This window comes from Labrus bergylta, chromosome 4 (assembly GCF_963930695.1).
Source record: "Labrus bergylta chromosome 4, fLabBer1.1, whole genome shotgun sequence".
NCBI classification, from domain to species: domain Eukaryota; kingdom Metazoa; phylum Chordata; class Actinopteri; order Labriformes; family Labridae; genus Labrus; species Labrus bergylta.
The window spans coordinates 28,089,943-28,110,485 of record NC_089198.1 but is presented as its reverse complement, the minus strand read 5'-3'; the positions used below and the strand labels follow the sequence as shown (position 1 = coordinate 28,110,485).

The window sequence follows — 20,543 nt, the reverse complement described above, 5'->3', positions numbered from 1 at the left end:
TTGTAGCTCATATAGAGACATCTGTGTTATTGTTCAGTCTGTTTCATAACCAGCTAAAAACTCTTCACTGGAGCTTTAACTTTCTCAAAAAGTTTCCTTTTTTAAAAATTGTCAAACTGGTGTTTGAATGCCAGAGTGAGAGCAGCCGTTTCAAAATTTAGATAGTAGCAATAATAAAAGAAAAAAAAAACAGCACTACACCCAGACACCGCATAATAAAACATGTACGAGACTCATGTGAGTTTAAAATGTAGTCTGTGTACACAGGGCTTCAGTGTTCTCAGCATGGGATTCCTACTCCTCTTTCAGAAAACTCAATGCTCACTAATAAATCAATCCTCTCAGTGTGTGATTAAAGGTTTGTGTGTTGAGTTCCACTCACACTGTGACTTCAGAGAGCTGCTCTTTGGTGAGGTTCAGAGGGTGGTTGATGGCGGTGATGCCAAACTCGACGGGCTTTGCAGAGTGGGGGAGGAAGGCCCGCAGGATGGCGTTGTTGGCCACGTTCATGAAAGCCACCATGGCGTGCCAGCCTTTGTTGTTATACCACACCTGACAGAGCAGAGCGTCGTTAAAATACAACAACCTTCTGATTCTATTATTTAAATCCTGATCTACAACATAAGCTGGCTGACCTTCGTTTTTTAATAAACCATTACTTTTAGTGCAAAAATAAAACCATTACAGCAAGCACTCACAATCATCACCTCTGTTATTTGTTCTGAATTTTTGCAATTTAAAAGCACTAAACCAGCATCACTGACAGTTTGCTCATCATTTCTGCCACTAACTAGGGTGCTATTTATGGAAATGTTTCCTCCTGTATGCTTCCCACACATACCTTAATATTGAATTCACTCTCCATGAATCGTAAGAAAGGACCGATCTCCCTCAGTGCGAGCCGTGAATAGTAACCCTGTGAAAGATAAGCCTCTTCATTAACTGATTCGAAGGCCTTTACACACAGCTCACGTTGTCAGATGTTTTGAAAACAGCGAGTACCCCTGTGATGTTGAGCATTTGTCCCAGCTGGTGGAAAGCGTTCCGGATAGTTTGGGGGTCGACGTCCAGGATGGGAAGCTGTCCTCCTACTGACAGACCTCCATATCTAAGGGGAGAGAATATTTCCAATTAGTTTCCACAAATTACTGCACAATAAAAGACTGAAAAACCAGAAAAAAGGAGACAATTATTACCTTTGTTCATTCACCCAGTATTTGCTCTTCAAACTGTGAAATAAAATTGGGAACACAATCAAGCATGTGTGCTACAAGTCATTTAAAGTGTGTGACTTAAACCCTCCTGGAAGGTTTGAACACACTTGTATTTCTTTTTCAGTTCCACCTCTTTCCATCACCATGGGTTAAATGACCACTCACCTAGCTCGGATGAGGCCGGGGTAGGTTTTCACCAGGTAGTCCGAGATGTTCCTCTCCGTCAGATCGAGCATCGTGTCTCCCGAAGCCTCGATTCGGTGGCGAGGAGGAAGACCTCCGGCTCCAGCAGGACAGATAGGCATCATGGTGAGCTTCTCACTGGTGCTGCACTGGCAGGTCGGAGACGGGTTCCTCTTGTTCCACTCTGGACTCTGTAAGATGTCGCTGACTACGGGGGAGACGTCAGGGTCCTCCCACTGTGAGGTGCTGTTACTACACGTCATTCTATGGGAAGAGAAGAAGAGAATGACAGTATGATGAGCAGTGAGAGGGGACAGGATGCTTTAACCGTAATGTTGCATTTTCATTTATTTTGTATTGTGAGGCTTTAATACCAACTTTAACAGACCCAGACTCTGTTTATGTAGAGAGCCAGGTATTGACAGTGCAGATTCTACTTTCTCTACCCACATGGTTTCTCTGAGGTATAAATTGGGCAACCCCCTTCACAGGTGCATCGTCAAGTTAGGCCACAACCCCTCGATAAGGCTCAATAATTAATTCAGGCATCCAAGAGCCAACCCCCTCCATGATAGTGCTCACCACCAGAGGCGCTGCTTGTCAACAGGCAAAGCAGGCAACAGGGGGAACCAGACCAGTAGGGGGGCACCTGAGGGCTCGCAAACTTAAACCAAAGCAGGGACCCAAAATGTGCATTTTTTTGCAGCGACAGTAGGAAACCTCCCTTAGGGGGTGCCATCTGACGGCGCTCACATTGCATGCATTATTGCTGTGAAGACCAAAGTTTGCCAATGAAGGTCAACATATAAAAATGAAGAGGAATTATCAGTGTATAGGAGAGAAAAAAGAGGAAGAGGAGTTATCATCATGACACTCCAGGCATGATGGTGATGAACGCTGGTTGGATGGCTCCCCCATTGATTTTCGCCTAGGGCCCACAGACACTCTAGAATCACCACTGCTCACCACCGATCACACCCTCTCACAGAACTTCATATACACAGTGTATATACCATTGTGTAGTCATGTAATGTCCCTATCCTGTCCAATCAACAGTCCTGATACTTACCCAAGTGGTTCCCCCTCCATGCAGCGTGTCCCCAGGCCCGGTCTGTTCAGTAAGCGCTCTGTGAAGCGTTTCATTTTGGGGTCAAACGGTTGCTCGTTACTAAACAAGGACGAGAAAATACAAAGGAATAATAAAAATCAAGCTTTCTTTGTAGTATTTCTGTACGCCTGAGGACAGATAGACATCACAGTCAAGAAGGAAAGTACAACTGAACTGGCATAAACCAAATTATATCTTTGATGGTAATGTTTCAGTTATTGAAAAAAGAGAAAAGTTGGTGGTATGTGATAGAGAGCCAATATTTAATTTTTTCTTATTTTCTAGTTTTATTTTGTGGCTCTTTATGTCTTAATTGAAGAGCTAGACAGCGGATAGAGTCTGAATCAGGGAGAGAAAGAGAGAATGGGGAATGACATGCGAGAAAGGGTGGATTTGAACCCAGTCCGCCCGCTAAGAGGACTTAATAGCCTCTACATAGGGTGCGCAAACTAATAACTAGGCCACCAGAACTGCCATTATGAGATTCCTTTGAGACAACTCTGACCTGAAGAAAGTGAACTGCTGTCCGTACATCCAGGGGGTCAGAGTCAGACTTGGGTACTCTCCAAATGGAGGGACAATCTTGGTGAAGATCAGAGCTATGAGGACAAAACTGGCAGGCAGGACGATCTGAAATCCCCCCCAAAAAAAACAGATCAGAGAATAAAACTCACACATTAGTTTCAAGATGGATGATTTTCTCCTCATTTGACTTGAAGTGTGAAAAACACACTGCTACTTTATATAATGACCCTTTTATTGACATGCACTCATCTCCTGAGAAAAGCAGATTATTATTATAAATGCTGCTCATCCAAATATTTCTGTACCTGTGCCAGGAAGTCTTTCTTGCTTCTTGTGGCGTGGTGAAACCTTTTCACAAGCAACGCATGGAACTGCTTCAGGGTCAGAGGGAACCCTTTCACCTGCCTGGAGCCCCGTCCTGCACTGCTGTCTGATGCATCAACAGTAGTGCCATTGGCCTTGATAGCACCATTATGTTCTGTGATCAACAAGAAAACAGACTTTCAGAACTAGACAAAGTATCATGCTCACAGAGGCAGTGGTAGCAGATTGGAGTAGCAGGCTTGGGATCAGCTGCTTAGATCCCCTCGAGCAAGGCACCAAACTTATCTGAAGATTCTGATTTTGTTCTATTCATGCAGCTACATTAGATGTATGTAAATTAATCATTTCATTATGAAGCAATGCTTGGCAAGAGAAGAGCAAGCAAGCAGAAAACACTTTCTAAAAAAAAGACTAAGAATAAACGCTAATAAAAGAATCCCTTTGAATCTTAACGGCACAATTAGAGCATCTGCTCTAAATTGTGGCTCATATAAACATCTGTGGAGATGTAAAATTTGACACAGAAATGTCAGAAACTGTTGTGCTCTGTGATGATAACTCATAGGATGGATTTTCTGTGGATGTGTTAAACCTGTCCAGACAGGTCAAAAAAGTAACCTTAAGATAAGATACCATAGGATAAAATAAATCAATGCCATGCAATGAAATGCGATCTGGTACGGTATAGTGTGATATGATACCATACCGTACTATAAGACAAAATAAGATGAGATAAGATAAGGACTGACGAAATGAAACGATTTGATACGATTCGATAACATTCAATATGATGGGTTACCATACAATATGTTTTAATATATTATATAAATTGATATGATATGACACAATACGGTATGATATGATATGGTATGATATGATATGGTATGATACGATGCGATGCGATGCTATACGATACGATACGATATGATGTGTTATGGTATGATGCGATACGGTACCGTATGATGCAATCTGACACAAATACGATATATTGAAATGAGATATGAAACGATAAGATAAGAAAGATTTTTATATCAAGAAGGTTGCGGTACAAACAGTACCAAAAGTTCTTACATTAATGATTGGCCAAAGACATTTAGACTCAATCCAAAAAGCCTAATAATCTGTCTCTGACCTTCATCACCAACCATGTTGCTTTTTTTTCTTCGCTTCAACATCCACTGCTCTACAGATGGGAGCAAACAAGTGAGACACAAAACACACACACACAAACTACAGGGTTAAAACAGAAAATGATACACCACCACAAGGCACAAAATGAGGAGACAGGTAGATAATGTTGGAGTGAGGGAAGAGAGGTAAAGGATTTACCGCTACAACAACTTAATCAGAACAGGTGTAAGGCAAAAGGGATTAACGACACGTTACAGAGAAAGGTCAAAGGGTCAAAAATTCAATCCCAGGAAAAGGCCATGTTAAATACCAGTGGTGGTATTTACCAGGAGTGATGGCATGACTCGCTGCTTCTCCGTCTGCTGTGACCTTTATGAAGATCTGCAAAGAAGAAAAAAGTTCTGATGACTGATAAAAACTTTTCTCTCCTTAAATTCAGATGCTGTATAATCTTCATGTTCTGTTAAAAAATGTATTTAAAAAAAACATAACCAGAAATGTATTCAAATGTAGAAATGAAAAATACTGCCAACACAGTTCTTATGATTACACCTTAAAACGTCCATTTCTGACAATACATTTTATTTTGTTTTTCTAAGACAACTTAAAAAACACTCCAAACTTTTGCAAAATTTGAAGTATTTCTAGATTTAATCTTAGTACTCTGCTCTTTTATTTTGCGTTTGAGTTGATTCAGTAAGAGTGTTGTGCCTTTGCCCAGCCTACAAATATCTAAATGGATCCGCATTGGAAACAGGTTGAGTAAGGTTCAAGGTAATAGGGTCATCAAATAAAAAAATTAGGAAACTGTAGGTTAAAAAAAAAACATTTATCCTGAATCAGAAATATATTTATTTTCGGAGATAAAAAAAAAAAAATACAAATGTTTTTGTTGCATTTGAGCTTTCTTTTTTACTCAGCTTTTGGATTTTTTTACTGAGCTTTACTTAGCTTTGGATTTAAGTGGAACAAATATTATTGGGGCAGATCCAGAGTGATTGTCCGCAGTGGCATTGGCCCCCCCCTGAAAAGCTGAATGGCCACCAGACGTGCCGTCCAAAAATCCGACTTTGAACATACTTTTTTTTATTGCTTTGTCCTTAGATTATTAAACTAACAGGTCATATATGTCGTCACTCTGTTGTGTTACATATACTTCATGGCACCCTCTAAATAAGAAAGCGCCCCAGTCACAAAGGGTATAGGCCACGTCATCACCTCTTCAAGTGAAGTATCAGAGATGCCGAAGCTGCTGAGGCCCATGTCAGTGAGCGTCTCCTCCAGCTCCCTGAACAGGCTGGCGTACGCTCGATGTTTGAAGCCCTTGTTGGGGAGCAAGTAGGTCAGCTCCTGACCAATTGTCTCGATCAATTTGGCTTCCGGGACGTGGTGGTGGATGAGGCTACTGATGCTGTCTATATCCCCTGAGAAGAACACAGAAAACCATCATTCCTGGGGAGTTTCTTCTATTCCCCCAAAAATAGCAGAAACTCATGAATAAGACAAAGGAAAGGAAAAGTGCTAATTATGCCTAAAACACAAAACAAACACTTTTATTCCAGCTCTAAAACGCAGTTAATTTGTGCTAGGCTCGTTACATCTAAGGTGTCCTCAGGCAGAAATAAGAGGGAAAGCCACATGGGTCAAATTATAAATGTGAAACAACAGTGAGTTCTGTCTCTGTGTCTGTTTGAATCAGAACAAAGTTACACTGGTTAATATTATTCACTCTGTATAACTTCAGTGCTATGAAGCCGAAAGAGAAACCAATTGTCTTGTGAATTACTTGTAATTAACAGGTCCTACGTATGCTAAAATAATTACATCATGAGGCAGAAAAAACAAGCTTCCATCGTCAAGAGGAATGGAAAACAACTTTTCAAATGCTTGTGAAAAATAGAGAAAACAGGAGCACTTCTGTTTCCCTCAAACCACAAGTGCTCATGGAAGGGAATACTTAAAAAAGAAAAAGTGAAGGGAAACTTAAAACCATAAAACATTGGTATAAATTATCCAGGTTCAGGCACACAGGATGGTTTTGAAAAGTAGAAGGCCTTTAATTCATAGGGCTTGAAACGACAACTCAGGGTGTAGTGACACACTGAGACAAAGAGAGTCATTATCGCTGCAGTCACCACAGGTGTGCAGCTCATGAGTATGCATTAGCAGAACAATACAAACATACAGTATCCTCTTACCATCCATGACTCTGTCTAGGTGCTGGGACTGGTACTGAGACTGATCTTTGTATCTGGTGCAGATGGAGCAGGAACAGGAGCAGTCTGAGGCACAGTCACAGTCGTTCTGAAAGAAAACCGCAAAGGAAAGAACACCTTGAACAAAATTCAAAACTCCTGCCGGGAAAAAACTCAACCTTTAATGGAAGAAAATCAGATATTCTCTTTTTGTGTCTCTCTTGTTTGATTATGAGGGATAAACAGACGGGGTGGAGACGACACAGCGTGCTGCTGGGTTTCTGGATGACTTTGTGTTGAATGTAAAAAAAAAAAAGAAAAAAAAACTTGCCTCCCTCTTCTTGAGATCCTTCATCCGGCGCACAAGAGTCAAATAGAAACCAACACCGAAGCAGTTTTTGAGGAAGAGGGGGGATCCGCAGCAGTGGAGTTGTCCTTTGGAGATGATGGCGATGCGGTCGCTCAGCAGGTCGGCCTCGTCCATGTGATGAGTCGACAGAATCACTGTCCGGCCTGCGAGAGAGTCCCACTCTGAATAAGGTGTCTTATACTGACATTTCATGTTATAGAAAGAATATCTCAGCCACTTCTACGTGGACATAAAAGTTTGACATTTCAAGTGTTTTTTTTTTCAACAAGCTGTTGAATTTGTGACTGCAAGTGTAGCTCTTGTTGTAGCTGTGTAGCTGAATTTTTCCTTTTGATCACTTCACTACTTAATTCAAGCGCCTCAGGAAGGCGGAAAGCTGTGAAGGAGTTGTTTGTACTCTTCAGTGCCTTTAGTGTAGCAGCAGTAAGAAGTTGATCTGAGGTGTGAGCTGTATTGATGTGGGTTCAATGTAGATGGGAAGGGGGTTAAAATGTTGACCAGCAGGGCTCAAACGTGCAACCGGATGAGTTAAAGAGGTCTTTTACCAGCTCTGTATTTAAGCAGGAGATCCCAGATGGATCTTCTGGAGTAAGGGTCAACTCCAGAAGTGGGTTCGTCCAGGATCACAACTTTTGACCCGCCTACAAACGCCATGGCGACTGACAGTTTCCTCTGCATGCCCCCTGTAGAGCGTGTGATAGAGGGGAACAGCTCAGAGCAGAAACAATAATACAAGAAGGACATTTGACCTTTTGTGCTCTCTTGAACAAATGTTAGGAAACAAGTGGTCCACCTGAGAGATTCTGAGCCTCGTCATCCCTCTTGTGAGGCAGCCCGAGGTCGACCAGCATGTCCTCCACCTCCCTCTCCGCCTCTTCCTGAGTCCGACCTTTTAGCAGTGAATAGAACAGGATGTGCTCCTCCACTGTGAGACTAAAAGGAAAACAGGGCAACAGTTTTAAAAAGTGCATTGGGAGGTAAATCTGTAATGGTGGCTTCCACCAAATATTGTCAAAGTCTCAGTTTGAGATTGTGCATTGACTGAAACACACTGCTACTCATTATTAAAGCTCCTGTGAGGACATTTTAGTTTGTGTTGATTTTGGTGCCCCCTGCGGGCAAAGCTGTGCCTTTTATCTTTTTTGTTGCTTTATTTTTTTTCTCAAGAAAATGTCACCCTGCTTTCTTTTTCAATCAAACATATCACTCACTAGGAATATTTGCCATGAAAAAAATCAACCTTTTTTTGCATTGTGCTGTTAATGACGTTTTCTGACACCTACCCAGTGCCAGTGTTTACAGGTGTTAAAAGTAACTGTATGGAAATAATATATGTTGATGCTGATGGCCTTCTTTGTTTCTGTAGGTTATAACGAAGCATCATGATTGATTTCAGTTTGTTTCATTTCCTGCTCAAAACTACACACGGGGGCTTTAACTTTCCCTCATTCATAGAAAAATTATTCAACAAGGGATTTTAGATTTTCTTAAAATATAATGTATCATTTCTTACAATGCTCTTTTTTACTCTTGATGCCAGTGCAGTCAGCAGCGTCAGTAATGCAACTCACTGTTTAAAGAGGATGTTGTACTGAGGACACATCCCCAGAGATGAGCGGATGGTGTCCATGTCTGTTCGGATGTCTCTTCCGTTAATGTATGCCGTGCCAGATGTGGGAGGGAACATGCCGGTCAGGATGGACCTGGAAAGAGCAGAAACTATTTCTCAGGGGATTTGCAAACTTTACATTTGGACCTTTTTAGGAATCACAGTAGGGTGGTCTGGATGTGTGAAATATTGTCTCTTAGAAAAACAGTCAGATTGAAAGGAGTTGGCTGTCAGGTTTAAATGGAGAAATATTGCTTAAACAACCTCTTTTTCAGAGAGGCTACTAAATCAACGAGTTTTTCAAATTATTAAAACTTGGTACAAATGTTTTATAAACCATCAAACCCTGGAAGCTGCAGAAATCTTTATATTTTAAACTTGTTTGGACAACCTAAACAGTTTCTTTCTGATTGAATTACTCTCGTTTCCATATTTGGTTACTGAGATTTCGGACTTCAGCTTACATAGTGGTGGTTTTCCCAGCGCCATTGTGTCCCAGAAAGGATGTGATCTGGCTTTCATAAAAGTTGATGTTGAGACCATTGACGGCTGGACGAGAACTTCCATCAAACACCTTCACCAGGTTCTGAATCTCCACCCCCAGGACCAGGCCCACCGGGTCAGCTTCAAAGAACAACTGACCTATAAGAATGAAAAAAAAAACAGATGTGATTTATGTTACTCGGCCATAATGTTTAAAACGTTTTTTTCAACCACTTTAAGAGGTAAGAGTACGAAACAAAATCTGAATATCATATTCTTAAAATAATTATTATTAGAAGAAACTTCATGACTGTGTACGACAATGACAATATAATCAATCATGCAGGTAAACATGTTGGAACACTTCTGTATACAGGTACATATTTATTGGTAATATAAACTAATAATGTGTTAACGTATACATTCTTTGTCTTCTGTACATCCGAGTGGGATTTTGATTCAATATTTTAATCGTTTTTATTTTGTAAGGTTCTCATTTTATTTTTATGACCCCTTTTAAAAGAGTAAAAAAAAGTTTTTCAGTACAACGTAAACTCATATTGGGTTAATGGTTCACTTTCAAACCAGTTTAATGAGCAGCAGAATATGTAACTTTAACTTTACAGTTTTACTCTAAGCAATACCTACCAGTTACACTAATCCTCATAAAAATGGAGGATTGTAATTCCCTAGTCTCATTTCTATGTGGGTTCAGGTAGGGTGTGTTTCCCTGCCCTGTCCACCAGATGTCCTCGGTGTGTTCCCTAAATGGCAGTTCAGTGTCACTCTCCCATCTCCAGTCAGTCCCTCTTTAGTGTCCTCACCTTCAGTCCCCTCCTCCTGTCCCTCCTCCTCCTGATTTGCAGTCTCCTCTTGTTTTCTCAGCATCTCCTTCTCCCTCTCCAGCCGCTCCCTCTTACTCTGGTGCTTACAGGCTTTCTTGCTTGCTGAACCGTTACAGTACATCTCTGGCGTGCCCGTGCTCTCTACATCCTTCTCCACGTTGTTTGCTTCAGGTTTGTCAGGATCTAAAGGAGAAAACATTGTAGATTGCATTTCCTGGTTGGGATTTGAAATCTCAACCTGCAGATAGAATCCTTTTTTTTGCAGGTGCATACAATCCTTATTTAAATGTTAATATGAATTTGCTTTTGGTTTCACCTTCTGCTATAAGAGGCTTGTAAAAGATGATAAAAATGATTATTTTGTATTGAAGATCTAGAGCAGCAGTTAGGGGTTGATTTTGTCCATTTTCATTTCAGACCCTGTTTTCTGGTCCTCCTAAACTGCATTTACCAATATAAAAACTAACGTCCTGCTCCAGGAAGGCTAGAGAGAGCACTTCTATCATCTGGGGTCCTGACTTGACTCTTCTATACTGAAATTCCCATTAAGACCACAATCTTCCTGCAAGTGATTAGTTCTTAGGTACTAAAATAAGGTGAGAGATACTTACCTTGCTCAGCTGTTTCTGAGTGTGAAGATGCAGCACTTTGCCAGTAAGAGGGCTGGAATGGGAAATAAAATGGTCGACCAATGCCGTACTGTCCTGTGAATAACAAATGTACAGAATCCACAGAGTAATGAGTTTTTTAATGCCTATAAAGGGGTCAAATTAAAGTCCAGGAGTGAGTCAGCAGCCCAACCTGGGAAGACATTATCCAGATACCAGGCCAGGAAGGCGTAGAGGACAGCATCGAACACCATCATGAGGATGGAGGTGAGGAAGGAGTATTTGTCTTTCTCTAACGGGCTGGTCCGGATGTTGTTCCACTGCAGACCTAAACCCTGCTCCTCATAGCGCGACAGGTACTCCGTCCCAAAGCCAAAGGCCACAGGAGACAACAAGCTCTAGAGAAGCAGGGGGGGAGAAATTAATCATTTGACAGAATAAGAAAAGTGTAAATGAGTATTTGATCATCTGCTGCCTGAATCGCTGCTCTCTGTTATATTAATTGAAAATAATATTAAAAAAGACAACAACACAGAAATAGACATACAGCTGCTAGTTTCATGTTCTTGGTGATGCGGTCCTGCCAAGCGAAGCAGAGTATGTGTGGCAGATAGAGTGTGAAGTAGATGATGCCGCTGCAGGCAGCTGCCAGGTTTGCCTTGTTGAAGAAAACACTCATCAGGAAACACTGCATGATGGTGGTGACAGTGAACGTCAGCAGGAAGAAGAAGACGAGGAGGGGGTTGCTGTAATTTAGCACCTTTCCACCCTGGGGAGAAAAACAAAGTATATATTGTGGGGTTTTATCGCCATAGAACAGATACTTTTAAAAAGTATTATCCACAAGAGTGCGCCATTTCCCACTAGTAAATTTTGACCCTTTACTCAGAAAACAAAATGTTTTTGTTTTTTTCAGGTGTTGCAGTTGCTCTTGTACTGACTATTGCATGAAGACATATAGGAAATACAAATAAGACATAAATAAGACATATAAACAAACAATTGATGAAAAAAAATGTTGTTATTTTTAGATTCTGGATTCTTCAATATTTTAGCACAAATCTGTCCTGGTTGATTTAGGGTGTGTTTTTTTCTTCACACATAGGATCTAAATACCTTTAAAATATATATATTTAGACCTGACCCTTTGAACAGGTCTCTCTTGTAAAAAAGTTTTTTTTTAAATCTCATTGGGACCTTCTTGTTGAAAGAAAAGTTGAAAAAACTAAATCAATTAATAAACAACCTTGACCCCCAGTCTGTCTACCGTCATACACCCTCTCTATCACACTCCCCCTGTCCTCTCACCATGATGATAGTGGTGAGCAGTGCCGTGCTTGCGGTCATCATAATGAAGCTGTCGATGAAACACGTGTACCAGATGACTCCGTTGTGGACGCCCATGGCTTTGAGAGTCTCCTTAAGGCGCATCTCTTTCTCCAGCACGATGCTCTTCACAGTCATGGACACAGAGTAGATCCAAGCCAGCACCATGAACAAGGGGAAGCAGCGGTTCAGCGTGATCATAAATCTGGAGGTCAAGAGAGGAGTGAAGAGAGAGAGGACGGTTGTGGACACCTTATTAAACAGATGGGTGATCTCTCTTTGATCACCTGTTGGAACATTTTTTTTTGTACCAGTTTCAGAGAGAAAACTGAACTACGGGCCCGCCTCATAGAAATGGCTTGGACCCTTTAAGGCCCTGTGGCGGTACTTACAGGTCATCTACATAGCACGGGTATGGCATCTGCTGGACGTAGACCCCGAGTGGCCAGTCGTTTCCTGTGTGAAGCTTGATGATGCCATGTTCAATCATGTCCTGCAGGTAGGCAAAGCCCCCCCAGATGTACCTCTGGTCCTCCATGGGGTCTGCTCTGGGGCCGGGGTCCCAATACCTGAGAGGGAAGTGGTTCATAGGTTTTAAATATCCCAACCAGACAAACTTCTTTGTTTTTTCATGTTTTTTTGTTGCAGGAGTTAATCCCAATCACACAGTCTCCATTCACAACATTGTAACAACAGAACATCCCAAAGCCAAATTCTCTCTCTCACACACACATACACACACACACACACACACACACACACACACACACACACATACACACATACACAACATGTACACTGCTTTTACTTAAGCAGATAAGTCGGAGGCAAAGCCCTCTTACAGTCTGATTACTCAATGGTATAGCGGCCGGACTCCCACTGGGTCCATTACAGCCTGCTGTCATTAAAAGCCTCATTAAAATGGTACTTAGAACCAACATGTATTCAGGTGAATTGGTTGTACAAACCTTACTGGTTGAATTCAGTCCAATGTTAGTAAAATGTATTTTACTGATTTTACTTAGCTTGTTTTTCCTTGGCATAAAAGATATTTGAACCACACATTTTTGGTGGCAAATTTCCCATTTTCAATGGTTTGGAAAAATTGGTTGGTCAAAAAATTTGCAAAAAGCAATAAAGACGTAAATCTCTCGTTCTCTCCTACCCAGTTCATGGCTTTTGACCTTTTGAACTATGTGTTGCACCTTTTGCAGTCTTAAACAGCTGTCTCACCAACTCTGAGGTGAGAATGTAAAAACAAGTGAGATAAACAATAGTTTAGACTAGTCTGAGTGACGTCACCGATTAGATTCTGAAAAGGTGTTATGAAGCCCAGTGATGGCGGAGGCCATATTGGAAATGTTATCTATAACTAACATGGCTTTGATCAACCTAGGCTGAGATGGAGCTGAGGTGGCCTTTGAGTCTCCGTACAAACAACTATAACATGCCCAGCTGAAAGCCCCTTATTATGCAATGTATCCCTAACTAGCCATAATATAATGAAAATGGATGGATAATAAACAACGTCACTACCTGAACAGTTCAAACCAATAAAGAAATAAGTTACAAAAACAAAAAACATTTTAGAACCAGGCTGTATAAATGTGTTGGTTTGTTGTTCATTTTTCAACACTGGAGCTTCATGCTTGTATGGAAACTCCCAAACTATCATAGACTCATACAACTATAAAATTATGACTTATAATATAATGTACTTTATTTTAAACGGTCTCCAGTAAAAAAAAAAAAAAAAAAGGGGTGGGTAGCCCTCATCTCTAAATCCACACATCTGTATCTGCTGACCTGTCTCTGATCTTGTTGGTCCGCTCCACCGCGTCGATGTCCATGCGGATCTTGTACTTGACATGCGAGGGAACACTTGTGGTCCAGGGATACGTGTCCATGAAGACCACCCCGGCCCAAAACTTGTTCTTCTCCAGCAGGTGCAAGGCCTGATGGATCATCTGGGACTCATCGGTGAAAGGCACAAACTTATCCAGATTGATGCACTAAAAATCAGAGGAGAAAAACAGTGTCATGGGTTTTACGTGTGTGTGTGTGTGTGCGTGCGTGCGTGCGTGCGTGCGTGCGTGCGTGCGTGCGTGCGTGCGTGCGTGCGTGCGTGCGTGCGTGCTTGTGTGTGTGTGTGTATATGTAAGTGCATGTCCAGGTCTTATTGAATTAAGCATTGGATTAGTAGTAAGAGGCATTTGCTATATATAGAGCTGGGAATTAACCCTTGATATTGTCCGGACCAGAATGTGTGTGTAGCAACTCTTACAAGCGGGATCGTACCAAATTCTTGGCCAGATTCAACCAACTGTATTTATCTCTATGAACTTCAGTTGTGTCAATAAGAACCAGTGTGTACACAGCTCACATGAATGACAGCACACAAAGAACAAACCACACATACGGCGAACAACTATACAGAAGGAGACTTTTAAAATGTAGAAAGACATTAAAATAATCTTTCCACATCACACTTTTTTTTGACACACTATAGCCCCTTTCACACATCTACTCCTAAATAAATTCAAGATGATTTCTGGACAACCTGCCTTTGCAATTTTCTATCGTTGCCCATGTACACATGAATCATTTTCCCACATTTATTCAATTATTATCAATCAATCAATCTTTATTGTAAAGCACCAAGTCATAACAAATGTTAACCTCCAGACACTTTACAAAAAAAACAGCAGGTCTAGACTTCACTCTTTCTTATATTATTTACAAAGACCCAACATTAATCCATCATGAGCACAGCACTGAGCAACTCCGGGTTAGAAACGTCATCACCACCTGAATACTTCCTGCTGTGTTCACACATCAGCTCACCATGACTTTTAGCAGAAATTCTGTTAGAGGGCTACCAGGAAAAAGTCCAGCTAAGTAAGGGTTTAGAAAAAATCTGGTCGTTTTGGTTCACACATGCAGCTCATCGGGAAAAGTTTTCAGGAGTTTAGAGCATGTGTGAAAAGGGCTTATGGTATTAATATATGTTTAGGTTGATACATAAGATTATAGTATTCATCAAACTTTGGTATGAAAAAATCTGTTTTAGGTCTGAATCTCAACAAAGGTTTCATACTGGTAATCGATCATTTTGAGATGGTACGCCGCCCAGTGCATTGTGGGTAATTATGTAGTCTCTATTATCTCTTAACAGAAATATCTTTCACTAAAGAGTTCTTGTGACATGAGAACGTCTTATTAATTAGTAATATCTTTCAAGTTGTAGAAAGAAACAAACACACACACACACACACACACACACACACACACACACACAGACACACACACTCAAAGGAGAGCAAATGCATACCCATGAGTGCAGAAACACACACGAGTCATGAACACACACCTCCACACAAACAATAGCTTCAGAAGCTCGCACTATCACATGCACACATAAGCTTTCTCTTTCCAGGAAACACATGTAATTACCATGTGAAACTCCCTTCCCACACACACAAAAACACACACACACACACAAATACACTGCTCTCTAACCCCTCTGTATGCGTGTCTAATGTCTCCATTCACTTTACTGTACAATGCCCTGAGAGCACTCAAAGAGAGACGAGAGAGCACTTCCCATTCATCTTTACAGGGCCATACATCCAAAGCACAATAATGTTCTCCCTGAGATGGGCTGAGAAGAAAGACCCTCACTCATACACATGTTCTAAAAAGGGGTATCAGTGTGAGAAACATCCCCCCTGACAGAGTGAGGGGACCTGATGCTAACTGCAGCAGTTATCCTACTGCTAATGCTAGATGACAGCTATATCTAATTGGCTAAACTGCGGGGGTTTGTTTGCGGGGCTCTTGAGGGTCCCGATGCTGGACCTGGAGACAAAGGGCAGATTGAGACGCCCTGCACTGATAGGGCTCCCATCAGAACCACTACCCCCTGCCCCCTCAAATCAGACGAGAGGAGAGGGAAGGCGTGAAGGACGGATAGAGCGATTTGCCCCTCTTTTATTTTGCTGCTACAAGGGTCTGTTTCAACGCCGGGTCATACACTAAAACAGCATTGAGCTCATGTGGGGGGTAGATTCTCTCCCACCTACTCTCCACTTTATCACCGGCTCCACAAAGGAGGCACAGGAGAGGGGTGACAGGAGGCTTGTTCTCCCCACCTTTCAGCATGCTGGACGGGAGAGCGGCTCTATAGCTGTGCTAAGTGGTCTGATCTGTTTCAAAGGGGCCTGGCTGCAATCTCCTGGGAGCAGAGCAGGAAGACTGATGCACCTGTCTGCAGAGCTGAGAGTCAGTCCTAACACTATGTCTGGGAATGGGCAACACTTGGCAAAAAAGGTGACAGGGGCAAAAGTGAAAACAGTGGAAAACAAAGCTGAATTCTGCATCAATTGAGGGGGAAATGTTCTCAGGGCAGGAAAAGCAGCAAACAGACAGACACGTTTGTGTTTCTTACCTCTCCATACTTGTTGAACATGCGTATGATCTGGTCAGTTGTGTTAAAAATTGTCCTCCAGTCAAAGTTGCGCATGCCTGGCTCCCGCCAATCCTCTGGACCGTTGTACAGAAAGTTCAAAATGTCTTTGGTGGTGAAGTCAGTGTCCTGCAGACTGTTGTCCACAAAGTTCTTCACCGTGGGGTTTCTCAGGGTGTCCTGAAGGGATCCAGACAGATTTATGAGACATGTAACACGTGCAAAAACAAATTCCCTTTAGGGTGCAGCACAGACGACTGACTTACAACTTTAGGTTTCAAGTCATAAACAGAAGATGCTTTCTGGAAATGAAATGCAGAGTTAGTCATCTTTTAATTGTTAGTTTGGAGGTTCAATCCCAGCTCCTGCAATCTTTAAGTGTCCTCGGCCAAGAAACTGAACCTCAAAACACTCCCAAGTGGCATAACTAGCCCTGCGTGAATGTGTATGAATGGGATTAGTTCACGCTGATATGCACTATGCATAGCTTCCTGTGCCATCAGTGTGTGAATGTGTCATGTCATAAATCATGGTTAATACAAACAGCGGAAAACAGCAAAAAAAAACAAAAAAACAAAGAAGAACACTCAAACAGTAATAACACTTCAGCTGCACAACTGCAAAAAAAGTTTACAAAGAAAACAGATACGTCAGCACACTCAATGTCCTTTAAAGTATTACATACATACTGAAACATACAGAGACCTGGATTTTTTGATTTGCTGTCTTTAAAATGAGGAGCGACAAAGGTTTCTTCTTTTTGGGCTGAAGGCTCATAAAGATGTGAAATAACGAGGAATACGTTTTCTATACTCAAAGTCCAGTTTATTTGTGTCTTCAGTTTTCATTTAAAACCATGTCATGGATCTATGTGTGTACCTCCGCTCACTGTGAGTTGCTTGTCACACAGGCATGTCGTGTTGATGTTTTGTCCATTATCATCTTCCATGTCAAATGCTATTACATTTCTTTTTCATATTTTTAATTGTATTTGTATTCATCCCATAACTGACACTTCTTACTTTTTGCTCACTTCTGTGTACATAACTCACAGCTTTTAATTATAACCTGTCACTTTATGTAATAAATCATCACTTCCTCTCTCATATTTTACCCCTGCTTGTAACCAGGTGTAAATACCTATTGTTTAAATTTCCAAAAATCAATTCTTGCTTTTATTTCCTTTTTTTCTTTGTGCTTCTGCAACACCTTCATTTCCTCTCTGGGGATTCATGAAGGGTTATCACATATTCTCTTATATTCTGTATAAATGTTTCCAGATGTACAGATGTTGACAGTTTTCATGGATTTAGAAGTGCAACAGGATCAATAAAGGGCTCAGATTTGTTCACAGGTATGAGAGTGTGAGCATCATGTGTGTATTAGCACCATTCGTACCCTGATCATGTTCATCTGGACGCTGTTCTGGAAGAAAGCCCACAGCTGAGGCCCCAACTCCTCCCAGGCCTTGGCCATGTTCTGCAGCCTCTCTAGCTCTTCAAATGTTGTGTTGGCCTGCAAAGCATGAACACAAACTTAAATAAACATTTCATGGAAAGAAACACTCACAAATTACACCAGCAGCTTGACTGACTTAAAGCTCTTTTGGAAAGTGATTATTTGTGGAATCTCTTTCTGTTTCCATCAATAGTGTGGGTTTACAGCATTGAAATGGATGTAACCAGACTCTGACAGACTCCTTCACTGCTGCACCCTCACATTCATTTTATTGTTTGATTTTTTTTTCCTTCCCTCACACTGTAGATTGCCCCTTTAACCCTCAGCCCTCCTTTGCTCTGGTAGTCAGCTCATTCCTCAGAAGGTGTGGGGGTTAGGAAGAATAAAAACAGAGAGGTGAAAGATTTGGCAAAGGAGAGAAAAAAGTGAGAAGAGTGAGAGAGAGAGAGAGGTGAGAGGTCGTGCTGGAGGTGGTCTCTCTTACACTCTTTAATATCTGGTGGACGGCAGGGGAGTTGGGGGTGTACAGGATCTTTCCCATCAGCAGGGGCTTGACTGAATTCCAGACAATCTTTGTGACCGGGTTGGCCTCCATGGTCTGCATCAGGGCGTTGCAGAACGGAGCTTAGGGTGGAGATATTGCAAAAACAGTGAGGTTAGAAAATGAAAAATGGGGATAGAAAAGTACAAATAATAAAGCATGAGAGATAGAGCACCATATTGACTGACTCAGAACTCACAGAGAGCTTCACTCTGGACCCTGAGAACATTCAGATTCTATCAGGTCACTTGTGAATGACATAAGTGTATTCTAATATGGTGACACAGTGCTCTTTCAGCTTTATGGTGGAGATATTCAGACTTTGAGATGCAGAGGCTTCTCCAGAGAGGTGGCCAAGAGTGACCCCCCCCCCACATCCCCTTGAAATCTGATTGGCCAACCCAGGCACCATCCCAAAATCCTTAACTATGATGCTAATTACGTTGTCAGACTTGTGTTAAGAGCAATTATTTTTCTTTTGCATTTAAATGTAACACTGAAAATAATTGCAAGCAAACTCCTGCACCCTGTTTAACCTGAAAAGACATTAAGACATTGCCAAATACTGCTGTTGTTTTTTGCAAGATAGCCACTGTGCAAGAGTTTGAACATGCAAAGCTTCATAGCACATAATGTGGACGATATAACTGTGAATTTCTTTAACGACGGCACATAACTTACTTGCAGAGTTGTCATAGACATAGCTTTGGCTCTTGGTTCCATTGACTCCCAGAAACACTTTGTAGTTGTTGTCCTCGTACCAGTTGAAGGACAGGACTCTAGACCCGCCTCCCTCTGGGTACCCACAGAAGAGGTTTGACACACTGGACAACAGCTGGGCGAACGAGGTGGGACCCCCGTCTTGAAACAGTGAAGAAACAGTCTTCAGGAGCTCCTGAGAGCTCTCACGATTCATCAGCTGAAAAAAATCACAAACAGACGGAGGTTCTCTGTGGTCATCGTGCTTCTTCAATCTTCGGAACCAACATAAAAAACGATTCTTCATCCACCTTTAAGAATTTCTCTGGAAAGTATCTGTTGCTAGATGGCTTGTTTGCTTGCAGCCCATGGAGGCTGTTTTTCTTCTTTTGGCTTTAAACAGAATACTAATGCTAGCATGCTAACATGCTCAAATTGTCAGTGTTATCGTGCTGATTGTTTTAAAATGTATAGATTAGACATACACAGTCAGATTTGAGGATAATGTAATATCATCGTGTTCTCATGAATTTGTTAGTCAAAGAACTGGATGCAAAAAAAATTCTACTTTCCTGGAGGTGCTAGAAAAAAGTCAGAGGGACACCAAAGGCTTAAGGATTCATAATCTGTAGACAGTCTTTACAGTTTAATTGTAATTAAGCCAATATAATGATGCTAAGCTTCTTAGTTGGAATAGCTTTAAACTTAAGAGTGGGACCTTTATCAGAAAAAGTACAGAAAAAGTCACTTTTGAACAAATGTATTGTTTTAGCATGGAGCAACAAATGTGGCGCCCCACTGTGGACAGTTTTGTAACTCTTATCTCCTTCCTGATTTCCTGTTCCTGTGTACGTAGTGTTTTTTAACCCTTAAATGTTCCATGCTTTAGCTCAATGGTTAAATGATTCACTCATTGAAAATCTTAACTTCGAAAGAAGGCTGTTCCTGCAGCATGTTCTTAATCCCACCCACCTCACATCAGCAGTTTCAGATATTAAACATTTCTAATTGCAAAATATTAATTAATGTTCCTTATGTTTATTGTTTCATTTGCTTTTCTTAGCTCATAAATAGTAATTGTTATTAATTTAAGTCTTTTCATAACCAGTTCAGAACTCCTCACATGAGCTTTTAAAAGAGTTGCTGTAAGTATTCATTAACAGCTTTGAGCTATTTCAATTTTTTCTCCAAAAATTCTTCCCAGACAGAGATATTTATGTTCTTCACATTCATTTATTCTGTGAGTCGCCTGACATAAACAACCACTGGAAAACAATAGTTTAAAGAATAAGCAAACATGTTGGAGGGAAGCCTCTCGTCACATCTTGAGGATACATGGACTAAATATCCTCCTATTGAGAGAACCAAAATAGCTTGATCCAAGTGCATTTCTCCCTGGGTTTGTTGGATTTCCTTCTGAAAAATGACAAATGCGGCTGCGAAAGATTTAAGATTTCCA

At 41.3% G+C, this 20,543-nt stretch overlaps 1 protein-coding gene across 1 annotated transcript in view; it reads right to left on the bottom strand.

The window, feature by feature from the left end:
* The window catches only part of LOC109981112 (retinal-specific phospholipid-transporting ATPase ABCA4-like), a 44,595-nt gene that overhangs the window by 11,858 nt on the left and 12,194 nt on the right, over positions 1–20,543 (bottom strand). The window contains exons 9-36 of the mRNA XM_020629764.3: positions 19,067–19,304; positions 18,329–18,468; positions 17,785–17,901; positions 16,369–16,566; positions 13,728–13,933; positions 12,314–12,490; positions 11,904–12,126; positions 11,143–11,364; positions 10,789–10,993; positions 10,599–10,691; positions 9,967–10,170; positions 9,124–9,301; positions 8,622–8,753; positions 7,844–7,983; positions 7,596–7,733; positions 7,012–7,193; positions 6,684–6,789; positions 5,704–5,909; positions 4,812–4,866; positions 4,487–4,537; positions 3,336–3,508; positions 3,011–3,135; positions 2,467–2,565; positions 1,380–1,661; positions 1,197–1,229; positions 1,003–1,108; positions 842–916; positions 383–552 (exon numbers count right to left, since the gene is read on the bottom strand). Of these exons, the coding sequence (XP_020485420.1) occupies positions 383–552; positions 842–916; positions 1,003–1,108; positions 1,197–1,229; positions 1,380–1,661; positions 2,467–2,565; positions 3,011–3,135; positions 3,336–3,508; positions 4,487–4,537; positions 4,812–4,866; positions 5,704–5,909; positions 6,684–6,789; positions 7,012–7,193; positions 7,596–7,733; positions 7,844–7,983; positions 8,622–8,753; positions 9,124–9,301; positions 9,967–10,170; positions 10,599–10,691; positions 10,789–10,993; positions 11,143–11,364; positions 11,904–12,126; positions 12,314–12,490; positions 13,728–13,933; positions 16,369–16,566; positions 17,785–17,901; positions 18,329–18,468; positions 19,067–19,304 (4,274 nt within the window). The remainder of the gene's footprint in view (positions 1–382; positions 553–841; positions 917–1,002; positions 1,109–1,196; positions 1,230–1,379; positions 1,662–2,466; positions 2,566–3,010; positions 3,136–3,335; positions 3,509–4,486; positions 4,538–4,811; positions 4,867–5,703; positions 5,910–6,683; positions 6,790–7,011; positions 7,194–7,595; positions 7,734–7,843; positions 7,984–8,621; positions 8,754–9,123; positions 9,302–9,966; positions 10,171–10,598; positions 10,692–10,788; positions 10,994–11,142; positions 11,365–11,903; positions 12,127–12,313; positions 12,491–13,727; positions 13,934–16,368; positions 16,567–17,784; positions 17,902–18,328; positions 18,469–19,066; positions 19,305–20,543) is intronic.